The sequence below is a fragment of the Carcharhinus amblyrhynchos genome, chromosome 6 (assembly GCF_965287045.1).
Source record: "Carcharhinus amblyrhynchos chromosome 6, sCarAmb.v2.hapA, whole genome shotgun sequence".
Classification (NCBI taxonomy): Eukaryota; Metazoa; Chordata; class Chondrichthyes; order Carcharhiniformes; family Carcharhinidae; genus Carcharhinus; species Carcharhinus amblyrhynchos.
This window is the reverse complement of record NC_137329.1, coordinates 119,675,303-119,691,580: the sequence shown is the minus strand read 5'-3', so window position 1 is coordinate 119,691,580 and position 16,278 is coordinate 119,675,303. Positions and strand designations below refer to the sequence as shown.

At 47.9% G+C, this 16,278-nt stretch overlaps 1 protein-coding gene across 1 annotated transcript in view; it reads left to right on the top strand.

The window, feature by feature from the left end:
• The window catches only part of stab2 (stabilin 2), a 154,382-nt gene that overhangs the window by 66,545 nt on the left and 71,559 nt on the right, over nt 1–16,278 (top strand). Inside the window, exons 27-39 of the mRNA XM_080191506.1 lie at nt 95–190; nt 1,047–1,094; nt 2,129–2,265; nt 3,781–3,892; nt 5,972–6,049; nt 7,342–7,440; nt 7,539–7,646; nt 8,942–9,073; nt 10,108–10,236; nt 10,525–10,581; nt 10,687–10,782; nt 13,566–13,761; nt 14,627–14,722. Of these exons, the coding sequence (XP_080047632.1) occupies nt 95–190; nt 1,047–1,094; nt 2,129–2,265; nt 3,781–3,892; nt 5,972–6,049; nt 7,342–7,440; nt 7,539–7,646; nt 8,942–9,073; nt 10,108–10,236; nt 10,525–10,581; nt 10,687–10,782; nt 13,566–13,761; nt 14,627–14,722 (1,384 nt within the window). The remainder of the gene's footprint in view (nt 1–94; nt 191–1,046; nt 1,095–2,128; nt 2,266–3,780; nt 3,893–5,971; nt 6,050–7,341; nt 7,441–7,538; nt 7,647–8,941; nt 9,074–10,107; nt 10,237–10,524; nt 10,582–10,686; nt 10,783–13,565; nt 13,762–14,626; nt 14,723–16,278) is intronic.

The following is a 16,278-nucleotide window of genomic DNA, read 5'->3' as shown; positions in this document are numbered from 1 at the left end:
ATTTCTATCGGTGCAGCCCAGCAATAGAATGAAAACAAAATGATAATAAAAGTTTTATTACCCTTTCACTGATCAAACTCTAATATGTTGGCAGGCAACTTGTACCTACGTATCTCCAGGAACCAGGAGCTGTGCCTGCCAGCTTGGGTACAGTGGAGATGGGGTGCTGTGCTATGGCAATGCCATCACGGTAAGCAAACGATGAAAGCTATCGGTTTAGAAATATTCTCTCCAGGTTCTGGGCTCATTCGGTTCTTACAGTTTACAAGGCAGGTGGCCTTGAAAGGGAAATGGGCGGCGCAGTGGCGCAGTGCGTTGCTGCCTCACAGCGCCGGGGACCCGGGTTCAATTCCGGCCTTGGGTGACTGTCTGTGTGGAGTTTGCACGTTCTCCCCGTGTCTGCGTGGGTTTCCTCTGGGTGCTCCGGTTTCCTCCCACAGTCACAAGGTGTGCGGGTTAGATGGATTGGCCGTGCTGAATTACCCCTTCGTATTGGGGGAAACTATCGCGGGTAAATGCGTGGAGTAATGCGGATAGGGCCTGGGTGGGATTGTTGTCGGTGCAGACTCGAAGGGCCGAATGGCCTCTTTCTGTGCTGCGGGGACTCTATTCTGATTTGGGACAGACCCTCGAGTGGTCCAAACGCTGAGGGTGGGGCAAGGTTGTGGGGGGGGGGGTGGTGTCGGTGGTGGGGAGCGATGCAGCAGGGAAGCCCGCGTATACGATTATGGTAGTGGGGGTTCTTGATCTTTCTGGGTGGGAACGCCAACACTTCAGTTGTGGGGCCGGTGGCAAAGGGACCAGAAATCCCATTGGAAGGAAAGCCATCTAGGAACTTCCTGCTGGTTTCTTGGCTTCCAAAAAGCGGGAGAAACCCGGCCTGTGTCAGGTGATGCCCAAGGACAATTGCCAATGCCAGCAAGGGCAATACCATGGACAGCAATCTGAATATCTTACAGCTGAAATAAAAGATCTATCATTGTTAGTAGATAATGGGAGTGATGTAGGGGTGATACGTTGGAAATTAATTTGCCTTCTCTTTCTAGGCTCTATCACTCATTCCAGATGCGGCAGAATTTCTCAGATGGGTGGACGTAAGTACTGTTGTCTAAACAAAACTGCTTTTGTAGAAATCATAGAGTGTAGCAACTGGGGGATTTTCACAGTAACTTCATTGCAGTGTTAATGTAAACCTACCTGTGACACTAATAAATAAACTTTCATGGATCTTGCTTTGCACAAATTGGTTCCCATGTTTCTGACATCACAATAATAACAACACTTTTAGGAAGTATTTAACTGGAAGTAAAGGTTTTTTGGTTGGAATGAGGTTACGAGAAGCAAGATATAAATACAAGTTATTTCTTTCATTCTTTCACGTTTGACTCACTTCTTCCTTCAGAACAGGGGTGAGAAGTCAGAGGATGGTGTTACTGACAGGAAAGGGGAACAGTCCTCCTTATTTGATTTGATTTGATTCATTATTGTCGCATATATTAGCATACAGTGAAAAGTATTGTTTCTTGCGCGCTATACAGACAAAGCATACCGTTCATAGAGAAGGAAAGGAGTGAGTGCAGAAATGTAGTGTTACAGTCATAGCTAGGGGTGTAGAGAAAGAGCCACTTAACATGAGGTAGGTCCATTCAAAAGCCTGATGGCAGCAGGGGATCAGGGAGTCGACTGGTATGTGACCTCAGACTTTTGAACCTTTTTCCCGGTGGAAGAAGGTGGAAGAGAGAATGTCCTGCGTACGTGGGGTCCTTAATTATGCTGGCTGCTTTTCCAAGGCAGCGGGAAGTGTAGCCAGAATCAATGGATGGGAGGCTGGTTTGCGTGATGGACTGGGCTACGTTGATGACCTTTTTGTAGTTCCTTGCGGTCTTGGGCAGAGCAGGAGCCCATACCAAGCTGTGATACAACCAGAAAGAATGCTTTCTGTGGTGCGTCTGTAAAAGCTGGTGAGAGTCGTGGCTCACATGCCAAATTTCCTTAGCCTCCTGAGAAAGAAAAAGCGTTGGTGGGCTTTCTGAACTATGGTGTTGGTATGGGCACGGCGCAGTGTCAACCAGCTCAGGCAACTGAAAATCCTTTTCCGTCTAAATTGTTCCACTCTCTTTCATTTCAGAGTGCCTCTCAAAGCCGATTTCTCTCAGCCGCTGCCAATATCACTCTCCTCGTGCCCTCGCCGCTGGCCATCGGTAACATGAGCAGCGACAAGCGGGCCTTTTGGCTCGGAGCAGAGCAGCTGCCTGACCTGGTGAAGTGAGTTTGTTATCTTTGCGCGGGGAATGCCGATGGCTCCGGGAGCTGAGCCACGCGTTTAATTGGGCCATAAAGCTATGTGGTGTTTTAACAAGTTCATTTACAAAGATAATCGGCTCAATGCACAGGCAGGTGTCTGCTTTCGGTGTGGGTGCGCGTTCCAGATGCCGCCAAATGAAATGGTGAACGCAGGCTCGCTTTTAACATTTAAGAAAAGCTTGGACAGGTACATGGATGAGAGGGGTGTGGAGGGATAAGGTCCAGGTGGAGGTCAGTGGGACTAGGCAGAAAAATGGTTCGGCCCAGACAAGCGGGGCCAAAGGGCCTGTATTGTTCTACAATTCCAATATACACCACAACAAGCACGTGAATTTATATAGCACCTTTAGCGTCGGTGCCTCTTTGGGAAGCATTTTCAAACAAGATTTGACGCCAGGCCACAGACGGAGATATAGGTCAGGTAACCGAAGCCCGAGCTGTAGAGATAGGTTTGTGAAGGAGGCAGATTATGCATCTGATCGAGATGTACAGGTTTACGAGGGGCATGGACAGAGAGGATAAGGAGCAGCTTAGTTGAAGGGTCAGTCAAGTGGGGACGTAGATTCAAGGTGAGGGGCAGGAGGTTTAGGGGGTATTTGAGGAAAAGCTTTTTTTACCCAGAGGGTGGTGAGGGTCTGGAAGGCGCTGCCTGGTAGGGTGCTGGAGGTGGGATGCCTCACATCCTTTAAAAAGTACCTGGTTGAGCACTTGGCACGTCATAACATTCAGGGCAATGGGTCAAACGCTGGCGGAAGGGATTAGGTGGGAGTTCAGGTGTTTCTCACATGTCAGAGCAGACTCGATGGGCCGAAGGGTCTCTTTGGTGCCGTATGATTCAGTGAGATGAGTTTATAGAGAGGATGCCAGGGCTCACAGTTTAGTTGCAGTGGATTAGAATGTGAAGAATGATTGTGGCTTGAGACAATTCACACCTCCTTAATCTGTGATTATCCCTCTCTAAACGTACACTGTACCCGTAAAGACCTGATCACCTCGCAAACCAATCATTCTTCACATTCCAATCTGTAATTATCTTGCAATTGAGTCTCTGTCTATACATGCCGTGTTTGTGAGCCTACCCCCACTCACCTGACGAAGGAGCAGCGCTCCGAAAGCTCGCGATTCCAAATAAACCCTGTTGGACTTTAACCTGGTGTTGCGAGACCCCTTACTGTGCCCACCCCAGCTGGCATCTCCACCTCATTGTTATTTTGTGGGAGCCTCATTGGCTCAAATTGGCAGCTGTGCATCATACATTACAATGACCAATAGACTTCCAAAGTACCTAATGGTCTGTAAAACAACTGGGGATTCCCAGTGGTCTTGAAGGGTGCTATATAAATGTAAGTCTTTTTTATGATGTGATAACTTCAACGTTTTGTCATCGATTTAAGCTGACGCCAATTTTATTTGCTTCTGTTAACTTGTGTGCTCTCCATGTACATTTTATCACTTATTATGTTGTTTCTCTTCTAGACAGCATGTGCTACAGGGAGTCTACAGCCTCACAGATCTCCTCAATTATTCATCTGATTCATTGGCAACCATCAACGCAGGCAACCGTGTATCCCTCACCAAAACAAACGGGGTATTTACAGTCCTCAGGAGAATAAATCAGTTGCCATGTTCTTAATTTCACTCGGATACGTGTTAATATTCCTGCGTGAGGTCTCTGGGCCTGGTTTATAATTCCTCTCAGCCCACCGGATGGGTCGCAGGGATCTGAGAAGGCAGCTCACCACCACCCCCCATCGTCACAACGGCATTCAGTGATGGACAATTGCTGGCCAAGAACAAATACATTTAAAATAAGGGCAGCTTTCTTCAGTAGAAAGTGTCAACTCCTCATTAATGGGCAACAGAGCAAAGGCCAGTCTGACCCAATGCCCTGAGTTACTGGGCTTCTGTTCAACAATTCCTATTCATTCCACAATAGGTAGACAAAGCGGCGAATAGAAGCTGCGTATCGCACTGGAATGCCACATTCGGCACTGTGAAGTGCCATGATGGAGAGGCACATTATGGTGCTATGGCAAAGTGTCTCATTAGCCACAGTGAAGTGCAATGGCAGAGGGTTGTGGCAGAGTACCAGGGCAGGGTGCTACATTAGGATGCCACACCTAGTGTCATGCCAGGGCAGGGAAGTCGGTGGCGCAGTGGCATTGTAGTTGGACTAGTAATCCAGAGACTCAAATCATAAACTGGGAACCCGGGTTCAAATCCCACCACAGCGTGGTGTAATTTGAATTCAATAAAAATCTGGGAATAAAGATCTAATGATGTCGATTGTTGTAAAAACCCATCACTAATGCCCCTTTAGGGAAGGAAATCTACCATCCTTACCGGGTCTGCCAGGATAACAGGATGCCAGGTATTCGTCCTAGTTTAGCTTAAGTGCTTCAGAAATTGACAGGTTGGAAAAGGCTAGCTGCTTCTTCAGGCCTCTCCTTTAAGCCTCTCCTTCAGGCCTGTCCATCAGGCCTACCATTCAGGCCTGTCCATCAGGCCTGTCCTTCCTGCCTGTCCATCAGGGCTCTCCTTCAGGCCTGTCCATCACGCCTCTCCTTCAGGCCTACTTCTTGACTCACAATGCTTCATAACTAAAGCCATCGCCCCACCATCCTGCAAACAGATATTAAACCGAGGCCTTGTCTACACTCTCTTAAAGGTTCCATAGCCACAATTCTGAAAAAGCGCGGGGGGGTCCTCCCCTGCACCCTGGAAATATTGATCCCACGGCCAACAATTGATGCTGATAAAAATCACACAACACCAGATTAAAGCCCAACAGGTTTATTTGGAATCACAAGCTTTTGCAGCACTGCCCCTTCATCAGGTGAGTGAATCCTAATGAAGGGGTAACACTCCAAAAGTTCGTGATTCCAAATTAACCTATTGGACTTTAACCTGGTGTTGTGAGACTTCTTACTGTGCCCGCCCCAATCCAATGCTGGCAACTCCACATCACAAAAATCCATCAATAATGTCCTTTAGGGAAGGAAATCTGCTGTCCTTACCTGCTCTGGCCTACATGTGACTCCAGATCCACAGTATTGTGGTTGACTTTTAAATGCCCTCTGAATGGAGGACAGTTAGGGATGGGTATTTCCCATAAAGTGGATTTAAAAATAAAAACCATCACAGCGATCATCGTGGAATGATGCACAGAAAGAGGTCCATTCAGCCCTTTCTTCCTGTGCTGCCCCAATTTCCCCTTCAATTCCCTTCTGAAAGTAACTATCCAACGACAATATCTACATCGCTGCTTTCCTCGGTGTTTCAGTCCCCCATTCCAATTATTTCCCAATCTCAGCTACACGCAGGGATTCAATCATTTCCAATTTGCTTTCATTGTCCATGGAATGTGAGCCTTGGTGACTAAGCCCGTGTGTATTATCCATCTCTCTGAGATGTTGCGGATCGGAGGTAGAAGGGGAAAAAAAATCGAAGGGACAGTAATCCCTGAGATGCATGTGTGCACTTGCAAGAGCCTTGGGGAAGGAATCTCTGAGGGAAAGATAAATGTTGGGGAGAGGACATACAAGGGAGAAGTAACACTGGGGTCAAGGAGGCTTCTGTCCTGCAATTCAGCCTTCGGAACAATCTAGTCTGTTGTATGAATTGTATTCCTCTTACTCTCATTCTAACCAATGCTCTGTTTTTCTAGACCGCTATGATTGAAGGTGCCAACATTCTCAATCCTGATATTGCTTTAACAAATGGGGTTATGCATATTATTAATAAGGTAAGGTCAATCTTCTGATGCAACTTGTATCTCAGGCCTCATGTTACTATAGTTCCCCAATAGTAGTTAAAGAGAAATTGCGTACACCGTGAATCAAATCATTTAGCGGAGAATGGCCATGCCCTCCTTAGGCCCATATATGGGCAAGAAACAGGGAACAAAAGTGACAAGTTTCCACTCTATATCCTGGACCCCCCTTCCCACCAGAAGTCCAACGCTCCCCATATTGGGTTGGTCAATTTTTCAGGCATCCTTAAAATTCAAAGAGTGCGGAAGGAGGCCATTTGGCTCATTGAGTCTACAATGACGCTCTGAAATAGCATCTTACCCAAGCGCGCACACACACACATCCTTTCCCTGTAAACCTTGCGTCTTTACCACAGCAAATTCATCTGAAATACTCATCTTTGGACTGTGGCAGGAAACCGGAGCACCTGAAGGATGCAGACGTGGGCAGAACATGCAAACTCCACACAGACGGTCACCCAAGGCTGGAATCGAACCCGGATCCCTCATGCAATGAGGCAGCAGTGCTAACCAGTGTGCCACCATGCTGCCCTTCCATGATGGTTGCCTACAATGGGCCTAAAACCCCGTGTATTTGAAAATGAGGGTGCTCCAGTTTCTCCTCTGTCATTGGGCTGCAAAGTGGGCCCTGGGCCTGTTCCTGTCAGTTTGTTGCCTCGCAAGCGGCTGGCACACAAGAAGTCAAGTAAAATATGTCTCTAATGGCTTGACATAGAACCAGAATGCACGCAAATGATGTACCCAATTTAATGTGAGACTTGGCCACCTGAGTCAGTATTTGCTCGCTATCTTTCCTGCGTTACGCCTGTGAAAACAGGTCGGCAACTGGTTCCTATCCTTTCGTACACTTTGCCATTTTAAACGTGTTAGTTTCCGTTCCCAGTGCTGGGGCACCTTACTGTAACCACCTTAATCCAAGCAACTGAGGTGGGCCTGTTAGAATAAGGGCCAAACTGATGGGCCAATCAAGGACCCTCTTGCTTTGTACTGAACCAGGCGTGTCAGTTCCTCTGGCACTCCTAGTGTAGACTGGTGACTGAAAACACTCTGTATACTGTCGTCAGACTTGTAAATAAAGGGATTTTGGTGAAGGGATTTCTGCCTCCGAGGACTTATTACACTTACCCTGGCCATATTATTAGCACATCTGTTTAGTAAAAATTGCTGCCAATTTTACATAGTAATAGTTGATTTTGGAACATGTGATGCTTTTCTATAATGTGTCAATGGTTGATTCATTTATATGACCACTTGTTGTGCTGCAGGTTCTAATACCTGAACAATTTATGGGTGATGCATCAACCAACCTCCTGTCTATATTGGACCGGATGCCTGAATATTCCCAGTTTAGAACCTTTCTAATTGTAAGTCCTGCAGATATTGAACCTTAAGTGCTTTGGGTGGTTGCCTATCGATGAGCTGGAAACGCAGCGTCACTGAAATGTATCTGTGTCTGTTACAGCAACAGAACCTTACAACCCAGGTTGAAAGTGCCGAGACCTACACTGTCTATTGCCCGAACAATGATGCCATTGAGAAGTACCTCAAAGAGAAAGCTGTTGATGTTTTGGTATGTTTGTGAGTTCAGCGGAGTATTGTGAAGCTGCATTTCATTCATTGAGAGTTGGAACAAGGACTTCTTTTTAATTCTTTCAGGGGACGTGGGCATCGCTGGCATGATCAGCATTTGCCACCCGCCCCCCCACCTTTGAGGATACGGAGCTTTGTGGGCCAGCGTATATTGCCCATCACTAGTTGCCCTTGAGAATCATAGACTCTCTGCAGTGCAGTAGGAGGCCATTTGGCCCATTCAGTCTGCACCGACCATAATCCCGCCCAGGCCCCAGCCCCTTAACCCCATCTATTTACCCTGCCATTCCCCCTAACATTAAAGGCCAACTTACCACGGCCAATCAAACTAACCCACGCATCTTTGAGAGTGGAAGGGGAACCGGAGTACCCAGAGGAAACCCACCCAGGCACGGGGAGAATGTGCAAACTCCACACGGACAATAGCCCAAGGCCAAAATCGAACCTAGGTCCCTGGCACAGTGAGGCAGGAGTGCTAACCACTGTGCCACCCAAAGGTAGTGGTCAGCTCTCTGCTCGAACCATTGCAATGCCTGTAATGCAGATATGATGTGGAGATGCCGGCGTTGGACTGGGGTAAACACACTAAGACGTCTGACAACACCAGATTAAAGTCCAACAGGTTTATTTGGTAGCAAACGCCACTAGCTTTCAGAGTTTGCCCCTTCATCAGGCACTCATCTGATGAAGGGGCAAACCCCAAAAGCTTGTGGCGTTTACTACCGAATAAACCTGTTGGACTTTAACCTGGTGTTGTGAGACTTCTCACTGTAATGCAGATTTACAATGCTGTTAGGCAAAAAGTTCCAGAAATTTGACCCAGCGGCAGTGAAAGAACGGCCGATATATTTCCAAGTCAGGAGGGTGAACGACTTGGAGAGAAACTTGTAGACGGTGATGTATCTGCTCCCTTGCCCTTCCAGGTGGTAGAGGTCATGGACTTGGAAGGTGCTGTCGAAGGAATCTTAGTGGGTTGCTGATAGTTTCTGTTGTAAAATCCCTTTAAGGGATTGCAGCATGACATTACTAGAAAGGAAATGTGTCAGGCAACCAGTTTAAGTTTTCCTTTTGCTTTTAAGTGGAACACATACACACAGCTCTGCTGCTGGTGTCTCGTCTCAGCAAATAAACCCACAATATGCCAACAAAATGCCTTAATAGCCTTTCTACCAATATAAAATCATAACAGTTTCTATTTAAGGTTTTTCATGTTACTTTTGAATCTAAATCAATGACTAATGCTATAGCAAACTCTTATCCTTTCACTCCCTCCAGAATGAAGACCTTATGAGATATCATGTCATTTTGGATCAAAGGCTAATGGAAAGCGATATGCACAACGGGATGCACCGGGAGACAATGCTAGGATTTTCCTTTCAAGTTGGCTTTTTTCGCAGGAATGACCAGGTATGTGGACGTGCTGCAATTCTTTCATCTGTTTAACACGTAGAGATGGGATAAGTCAAGCTTGAGGTGCTTAAGGGGCGGCATGGTGGCACAGTGGTTAGCACTGCTGCCTCACAGCGCCAGGGACTGGGGTTCAGTTCCACCCTTGGCTGAGTATCAGTGTGGAGTTTGTACGTTTCCCCCGTGTCTGTGTGGGTTTCCTCCAGGTGCTCCGGTTTCCTCCTGCAGTCCATGGTATGCGAGTTGGGTGGATTGGCCTTGCTCAGTTGTCCCTTAGTGTCAGGGGAATTAGCTAGGGTAAATACATGGGTTTATGGGGGTAGGGCCTGGGTGGGATTGTGGTCAGTGCAGGCTCGATCGGCCTCCTTCTGCACTGTAGGGATTCTATGATTCTATGAATAATAATTTCAATAGCAGGAGGGGAGAAACATAGACAATAGGGGCAGGAGTAGGCCATTTGGCCCTTCGAGCCTGTTTCACCATTCGTTCTAATTATGGCTGATCATCCAACTCAATAGCCTGATCCCACCATCCCCCCACATCCTTTGATCCCCTTCACTTCAAGTGCTATATCTAACTGCTTCTTGAAAACATTAAATGTTTTGGCCTCAGTTCCATTCTGTGGTAGTGAATTCCATAGGCCGACCACTCTCTGGGTGAAGAAATTTCTCCCCGTCGCTGTCCTAACCTGCCCACCCTGTAACCTCAGACTCTGACCCCTAGTTTTGGACATCTCCACTATCGGGAAAATCCGAGTCCTGTTAGGATTTTAAAGGTTTCTATGAGAATTCTTCTGAATTCCAGCGAGTACAACCCTAACCAGCTCAATCCCTCCGTGAAGAAACGTAGAGCATGGAACAGCCCAGTTGAGCCATTTGTGAAGATTGCCAATGGAAACAGTTTTTTTGTCTCATTTACTCTCTTCAGAACCGTTGGTGATTTGGAACAGCTCAAAAAAATTCCACCCCCCCCCCCTCCCACTTTCCCCACCCCCATCTCCGGTCCCCGTGGTAACGAACTGTCTACCATTGCAGCTCTTTGTAAATGATGCTCAAGTCAATTTCACCGATGTAGAAACGGACAAAGGAGTGATCCATGGACTGACGAAGGTTCTGGAGATCCAGAAAAATCGCTGTGGCACCAGTGAATCAACACTGTTGACGGTAAGGGGCAAACTGAGCCCAAGCTGCATTGTTCCCTAGTGCCTGAAGATGTGTGGGGTAAATATGTGGGGGGTATGGCTGGGTGGGATGTTCTGTAGGAGACTCGGTGGCAATAATTGCCTCCTTCTGCGCCGTAGGGATTCTGTGATGACCCTTCGCAAGAAGGAGCGATTGCAAGTCATTAACTGTCCAATTTGTAGTAAAATTGTCTTTGCTGAGAAGGCATGCGGGTTTAGCTTTAGCAGTTATTCCTAAAGAGAGTTATTCCTGCTTTTTTTTTATTTGTAGGGCAAGTGTATGAACTGTCAGTATAAAGTTGAATGTCCGCCTGGATTCATCCCCGCGGTAAGTGTTGGATCTTTGTATTGGAATCTCATGCGCAATATTCCACGAGTACTGTGTCTAACCCTGCTTTGTTTTCATTGAAAATGTATTCTTTTCTTAATGCAGGTGGGGAAAAAGAAGAACTGTATCTTTGTGCGCTACCTGCTGGGGAAGAGGTTAATGCACCTGGGCTGTCTGACAAGCTGTGTAAAAACTACCATTGTGAGTAAAGTCCTCACCAAATGCATTTTGTGGCGACGTTTTTTAAGGTTGAACTCCTAAAGTTCATTTATTATTGTCACAAGTGGGATTACATTAACACTGCAATGAAGTTATTGTGAAAATCCCCTAGTTGTTACACTCCGGTGGCTGTTTGGGGGAATTTAGCACGGCCAATGCACCTAACCAGCACATCTTTCGGAGGAAACCAGAGCACCCGGAGGAAACCCACGCAGACATGGGGAGAACGTGCTGACTCCGCAGATACGGTGACCCAAGCCAGGGATCGAACCCAGGTCCCTGGAGCTGTGAGGCAGCAGTGCTAACCGCTGTGCCAGCGATGCATTTCCTAATGAGCAAATCCCAAATTCCACAACATTCGTTCAGTAAAATCTAGTTCCCCAAAGTGTGCTGATTCTGGCTGTGTCAATAGCATCGCTATTGAATCGCTACTGTACAGAACAGGCCATTCAGCCCATCAGATCTGCACCCACTCACCGACAGAGAATCTTACCCAGACCCTCTTCCCACCCAGTCTCCATAATCCCACTCATTTACCACGGCTAATCCATCTAACCTACACATTCTGGGACACTGAGGGCCAAGTTAGAATGGCCGATCCATCTAAACTGCGCATCTTTGGACTGGAAGGGGAAACTGGAGCATGCAGAGGAAACCCAGGCAGATACAAGGAGAACATGCAGACACCACACAGACAGTGACCCAAAGCTGGGAATCGAACCCAGGTCCCTGGAGCTGTGAGGCAGCACTTCTAATCACTGTGCTACATAAGGCCAAGAGAAAGCCGTTCGGCCTCTCAAATCTATTCTGCCATCCAATCAGAACAAAAGTCAGTGTAACACCAAGGTTCGGCTAGACGGCAAATGTCCTTCTTATTCTGGTGGCAACAATGACCTCAAAGATCATATGCAACCTCTCCTCCCCGCTGCCTCCTCCCATCCCTCCACCAAGTAAAACTACTGAAAGCTGGAGTGAAAGAGTCCAATTGAGGTTTTCTCTTCCTCCGTTTTAACCCCAGCATTCACCTATTGGAGATCTTGCCACAATATGTTGGAGTTTTCAGGACTCTCCCGCATTCTGAGCCTGACCTCCGTCACACTGCAGCAATGCTCATTACCATCAGAATGGGAATGTCTCCATTGGGTTCCTGGGAACAATCACCATCCCATGGCCATGGGTCACGTAGGCCATGGGACAGCGAACAGGATTTCTACTGGAACTCTCTGAGGCGAGGGAAGATAAACCCAACCCTTGGCCCCTACTGATTGTCTGAAAGCAGTTGCCTCTCTGTCTACCAAAGATTGTGTTGTAGATCATTCAGGGAGTCCTAGTTACTGTGGCAACATGCACTTTGACATGCATGTTGTAGACCGGAGAAATGGACACTGATAATTCATAAGTTCATAAGATAAAGGAGCAGAATTGGACCATTCGGCCCATCAAGGCCGCTCCGCCATTCGATCACGGCTGATGTGCTCCTCATCCCCATTTTCCTGTCTTCTCCCCATAACCCTTCAACCCATTACCAATTAAAAATCTGTCTAATTCCTCCTTACTCACTGCCCCAGCTTCCACCGCACTTTGAGGTCACGAATTCCACAGATTCACATCCCTTTGGGAGAAGTAGTTCTTCCTCAACTCTGTCTTAAACTTGCTAACCCTTATCCTAACTGGGTTTCCTCCGGGTGCTCCGGTTTCCTCCCACAGTCCAAAGGTGTGCAGGTTAGGTGGATTGGCCATGATAAATTGCCCCTTAATGTCCCAAGGACACACTCTCATCCTAGGACGTCCCACAAGAGGAAGCATCACTCCATGTCTACGTTATCCGTACCCTGTCTCATCTTGTCTACCTCAATTTGATCTCCCCTCCTTCTTCTAAATTCCAGAGGGTAGAGGCTGAAACTGTTCAATCTCTCGTCATACGACAAGCCCCTCATCTCTGGAACTAATCCAGTGATGGTAGAAGCTCCAAAGTTCTTTCCATCACTTGGCTGGCCAGAAATCTCTCCCGCTCACATCGCCTGCCATTGACGTGTGTTGGAGGGATTTGAGGTCAATGCTCAACCTATTTGGCTGTGTTATGAAGGCACCTCCCTTGGCCATCAGGTCCTGGGGTGGGATTTGAACCCAGAGCTTCTGGCTCAGAGATAGGTGCGCTAGCCCACTGCGCCACAGGGTGTCCTCTACTTGCCAGTACGTCATAGTTATTCCTCCACTGTTGGCCTGACAGGCCATAATCTTGAACCTTTCTTTTAAACCTTTTTTATTAATGGATGGCACGGTGACACAGTGGTTAGCACTGCTGCCTCACAGCGCCAGGGACCTGGGTTCAATTCCGGCCTTGGGTCACTGTCTGTGTGGAGTCTGCACATTCTCCCCGTGTCTGCGTGGGTTTCCTCCAAAGATGTGCAGATTGGGTAGATTGGCCAGGCTAAATTGTCCCTAAATGTCCCAATATGTGTCAGTTAGGGGGATTAGTGGGGTAAATGCTTGGGGTTACGGGAAACAGGTCTGGGTAGGATTGCCCCTTAATGTCAGGGGGATTACGTAGAGTGACAAGGATAGAGCCTGGGTGGGATTGGAACATATGCGATGGGCCGAATGGCCTCCTTTTGCACTGTAGGGATTCTATAATTCTTCCTGTCTCAGGTGTATATTACAAGGGGCCAGTATCCGTGAAGATGATAAATTTGAATTTAAAACGTGCCAGTGTTCAGTAATGATACCGTTGCTGTTTCAGTGTTTGGTGGGATTTTATTTTACAGGCTCGAGAATGCTGTACTGGCTACTTTGGTAAACAATGCCAAGCATGCCCGGGAGAAGGTACAAACTGGTGCCTAGGAAATGGCATTTGTCAAGATGGCATTAATGGCACAGGGACTTGTGAATGTGAAGAAGGATTTGCAGGGACAGCGTGTGAGACCTGCGTTGCTGGAGGATACGGAATCCATTGCGATCAAGGTGTGTTCTGTGACTGATCCGTTATCTGAGCTGACTGTCCCCACTTGGAGACAATGATGGCCTGTGGCCATTACTGAGGTAATTCACACAACACCTCTCCCTGAGAGTTCAGCTCCAGTTGTTTAAATAGATGGGACAGCGGCACAATAATTAGCACTGCTGCCTCACAGCGCCAGGGAGCCGGGTTCGATTCCCAGCTCGGGTCACTGCCTGCGCAGAGTCTGCACATTCTCCCCATGTCTGCGTGGGTTTCCTCCGGGTGCTCTGGTTTCCTCCCACAGAGATGTGCTGCTTAGGATGTATTGGCCATGCTAAATTCTCCCTCAGTGTACCCGAACGGGCACCGGAGTGTAGGGGATTTTTCGCAGTGACTTCATTGCAGTGTTAATGTAAGCCTACTTGCAACACTAATAAACAAACTTTAAAAAAAAACCTTTAAAACCACATTGCACGAATTACGCAGAATTTAAAACACAAAACAGGCCATTCTGCCCAACAGATCCATGCTGGTGCTCGCGCTCCACACAACCACGACAAATCCTTTTCCATCTCATCCTATCTGCATCGTGATCATATTCCACGATCAGCCATGATTAAAATGAATGACGGAACAGGCTCGAAGGGCCAAATGGCCTACTCCAGCTTCGAGTTTCGATGGAATTGCTACAAGGAGTGTAGCGTGGGTTCACAGACAAAGTCCACTGTTACATTCTCAGGGCAAACCCGCACAGATAATCAGTGCAGTCTGATCAATGCGGTCCATACAAACGGGAGCTTTTAAAACAAAATGCTTGTCATTGTGCCACAGGATGTTCCTTAATGATTTTTTGCATTAACAAAGCCGTTATTATTAATTACTTTTTAGAGTGTCGGTGCGTTCATGGTAAATGCAACGAAGGAATCGAGGGGGATGGAACTTGTGAGTGCGAGGTTGGTTGGAGAGGTGTCCATTGCGATACTCGTAAGTCTAAATTCCTTACGCTCTCGGCTCAAAAAACAGTCATCTGTGCTTTTGCCAGATGATAATACAGCACATTATAACGAAGCGCGAGGGTTAAGGTGATTTTCCTCATTATGACTACCGACGGGAAACAGGGGAGTTTTTGACGTGTGTTTTGGATGAGTTTGATGATGCAATCTTATGGCACTTTGCACAGAAATAAAAGAGCCAGAGGGGTGGGGATTGGAACCTGAACTCAATGGGGAAGCCGGCTGCTGAGCTTTGGGAACGCCATTGCGCAGGCGCCCCATCTCCCAGTGCACTGGGAGAGCACCAGCTGCCCCCCTCCAACTCACAAAGACTTGGGACCCCACCCCTTGCACATCAGGATGTCCCCCTCGCCGATTGCCGTCTGCTCTAGTGCCACACTCACCCCACCAAAATCACCAACCCCCCACCCCCACTGATTGGGCCCCCCCTCAACAGATCTTCCTCCCCCACCTGTCGATTGTCCCTCCCCCCACTGCCAAGTTCCCTCCTCCCCTTCCCTGCCGATCGCCCACCTGTGAGTTCCCTCCCCCATCCATCGATGGCCCCCCACCCCCCCTACAGCATTCCCACTCCCACCTGCCGATCACCCCCCCCCACCGGCAGACTTCCCTCCCCTCTCCTCCCCACTGATCAGCCCCCTGCAGAGTTCCCTCCCCCACCCACCCCACATCGCCCCCACCCCCCCCCCCCAACCGGCAGAGTTCGGCTCCTTCCCTCCCACACCTGCAGAGCTCCCCACTTGTCTCCCCTTATCTGCCATTCTCCTCCCACAGGTTCCACCCCCCTCAACGCAAGCCCCTCCCTATAGCACAGTTTATGGTGCTCGGTGGGCACTGTCAGGGTGCCAGGTTGGCACTGCCCCATGTGCCATCTAGGGGGGGGCTTCAATGCCCTCTAATCACATTCACCCCCAGCAAGGGTATGTGGTCTGGTTCCCGTTTGTGGGAACCGAGTGATTCTTGTTGGGGACAACCTCAGTAAGAAAACAGATGGAAGGTGTGGAAAATATCCCCTTTACTTTGAAGAAGACGGGAAAACATTTGAATTTTGTTGTGATGGATTTCATCATTTAACGTTGCACCTTATCACAAAACACGTCATGCTGAATCGTACCACTCTAAACCACATCACGTCCACAACTTGTTAAATTATGATTGGTGCCGTGATAATGCATTAAGTAAAAACTCGAGACTAATGTCTTGCAAGCCCATCAGTACTAACTGAATAAGATAAACCCTTTGCAGTTTTATTGACTGCGCCGTCATGAGACAGAGAGGACGGGTATCTGACTAGACCTTTTTCCCTGATTGAAGCCAAGAGAGAGACAAAGGAGGACAAGGATAGAACAAAGAAAATTACAGCAGAGGAACAGGTCCTCCAAGCCTGCACTGACCATGCTGCTTAACTGAACTAAAACCCCCGACCCTTCCAGGGACCATATCCTTCTATTCCCATCCTATTCATGTATTTGTTCAGACACCCCTTAAAACTCACTATTGTATCTGCTTCCACTATCTTCCCCAGCA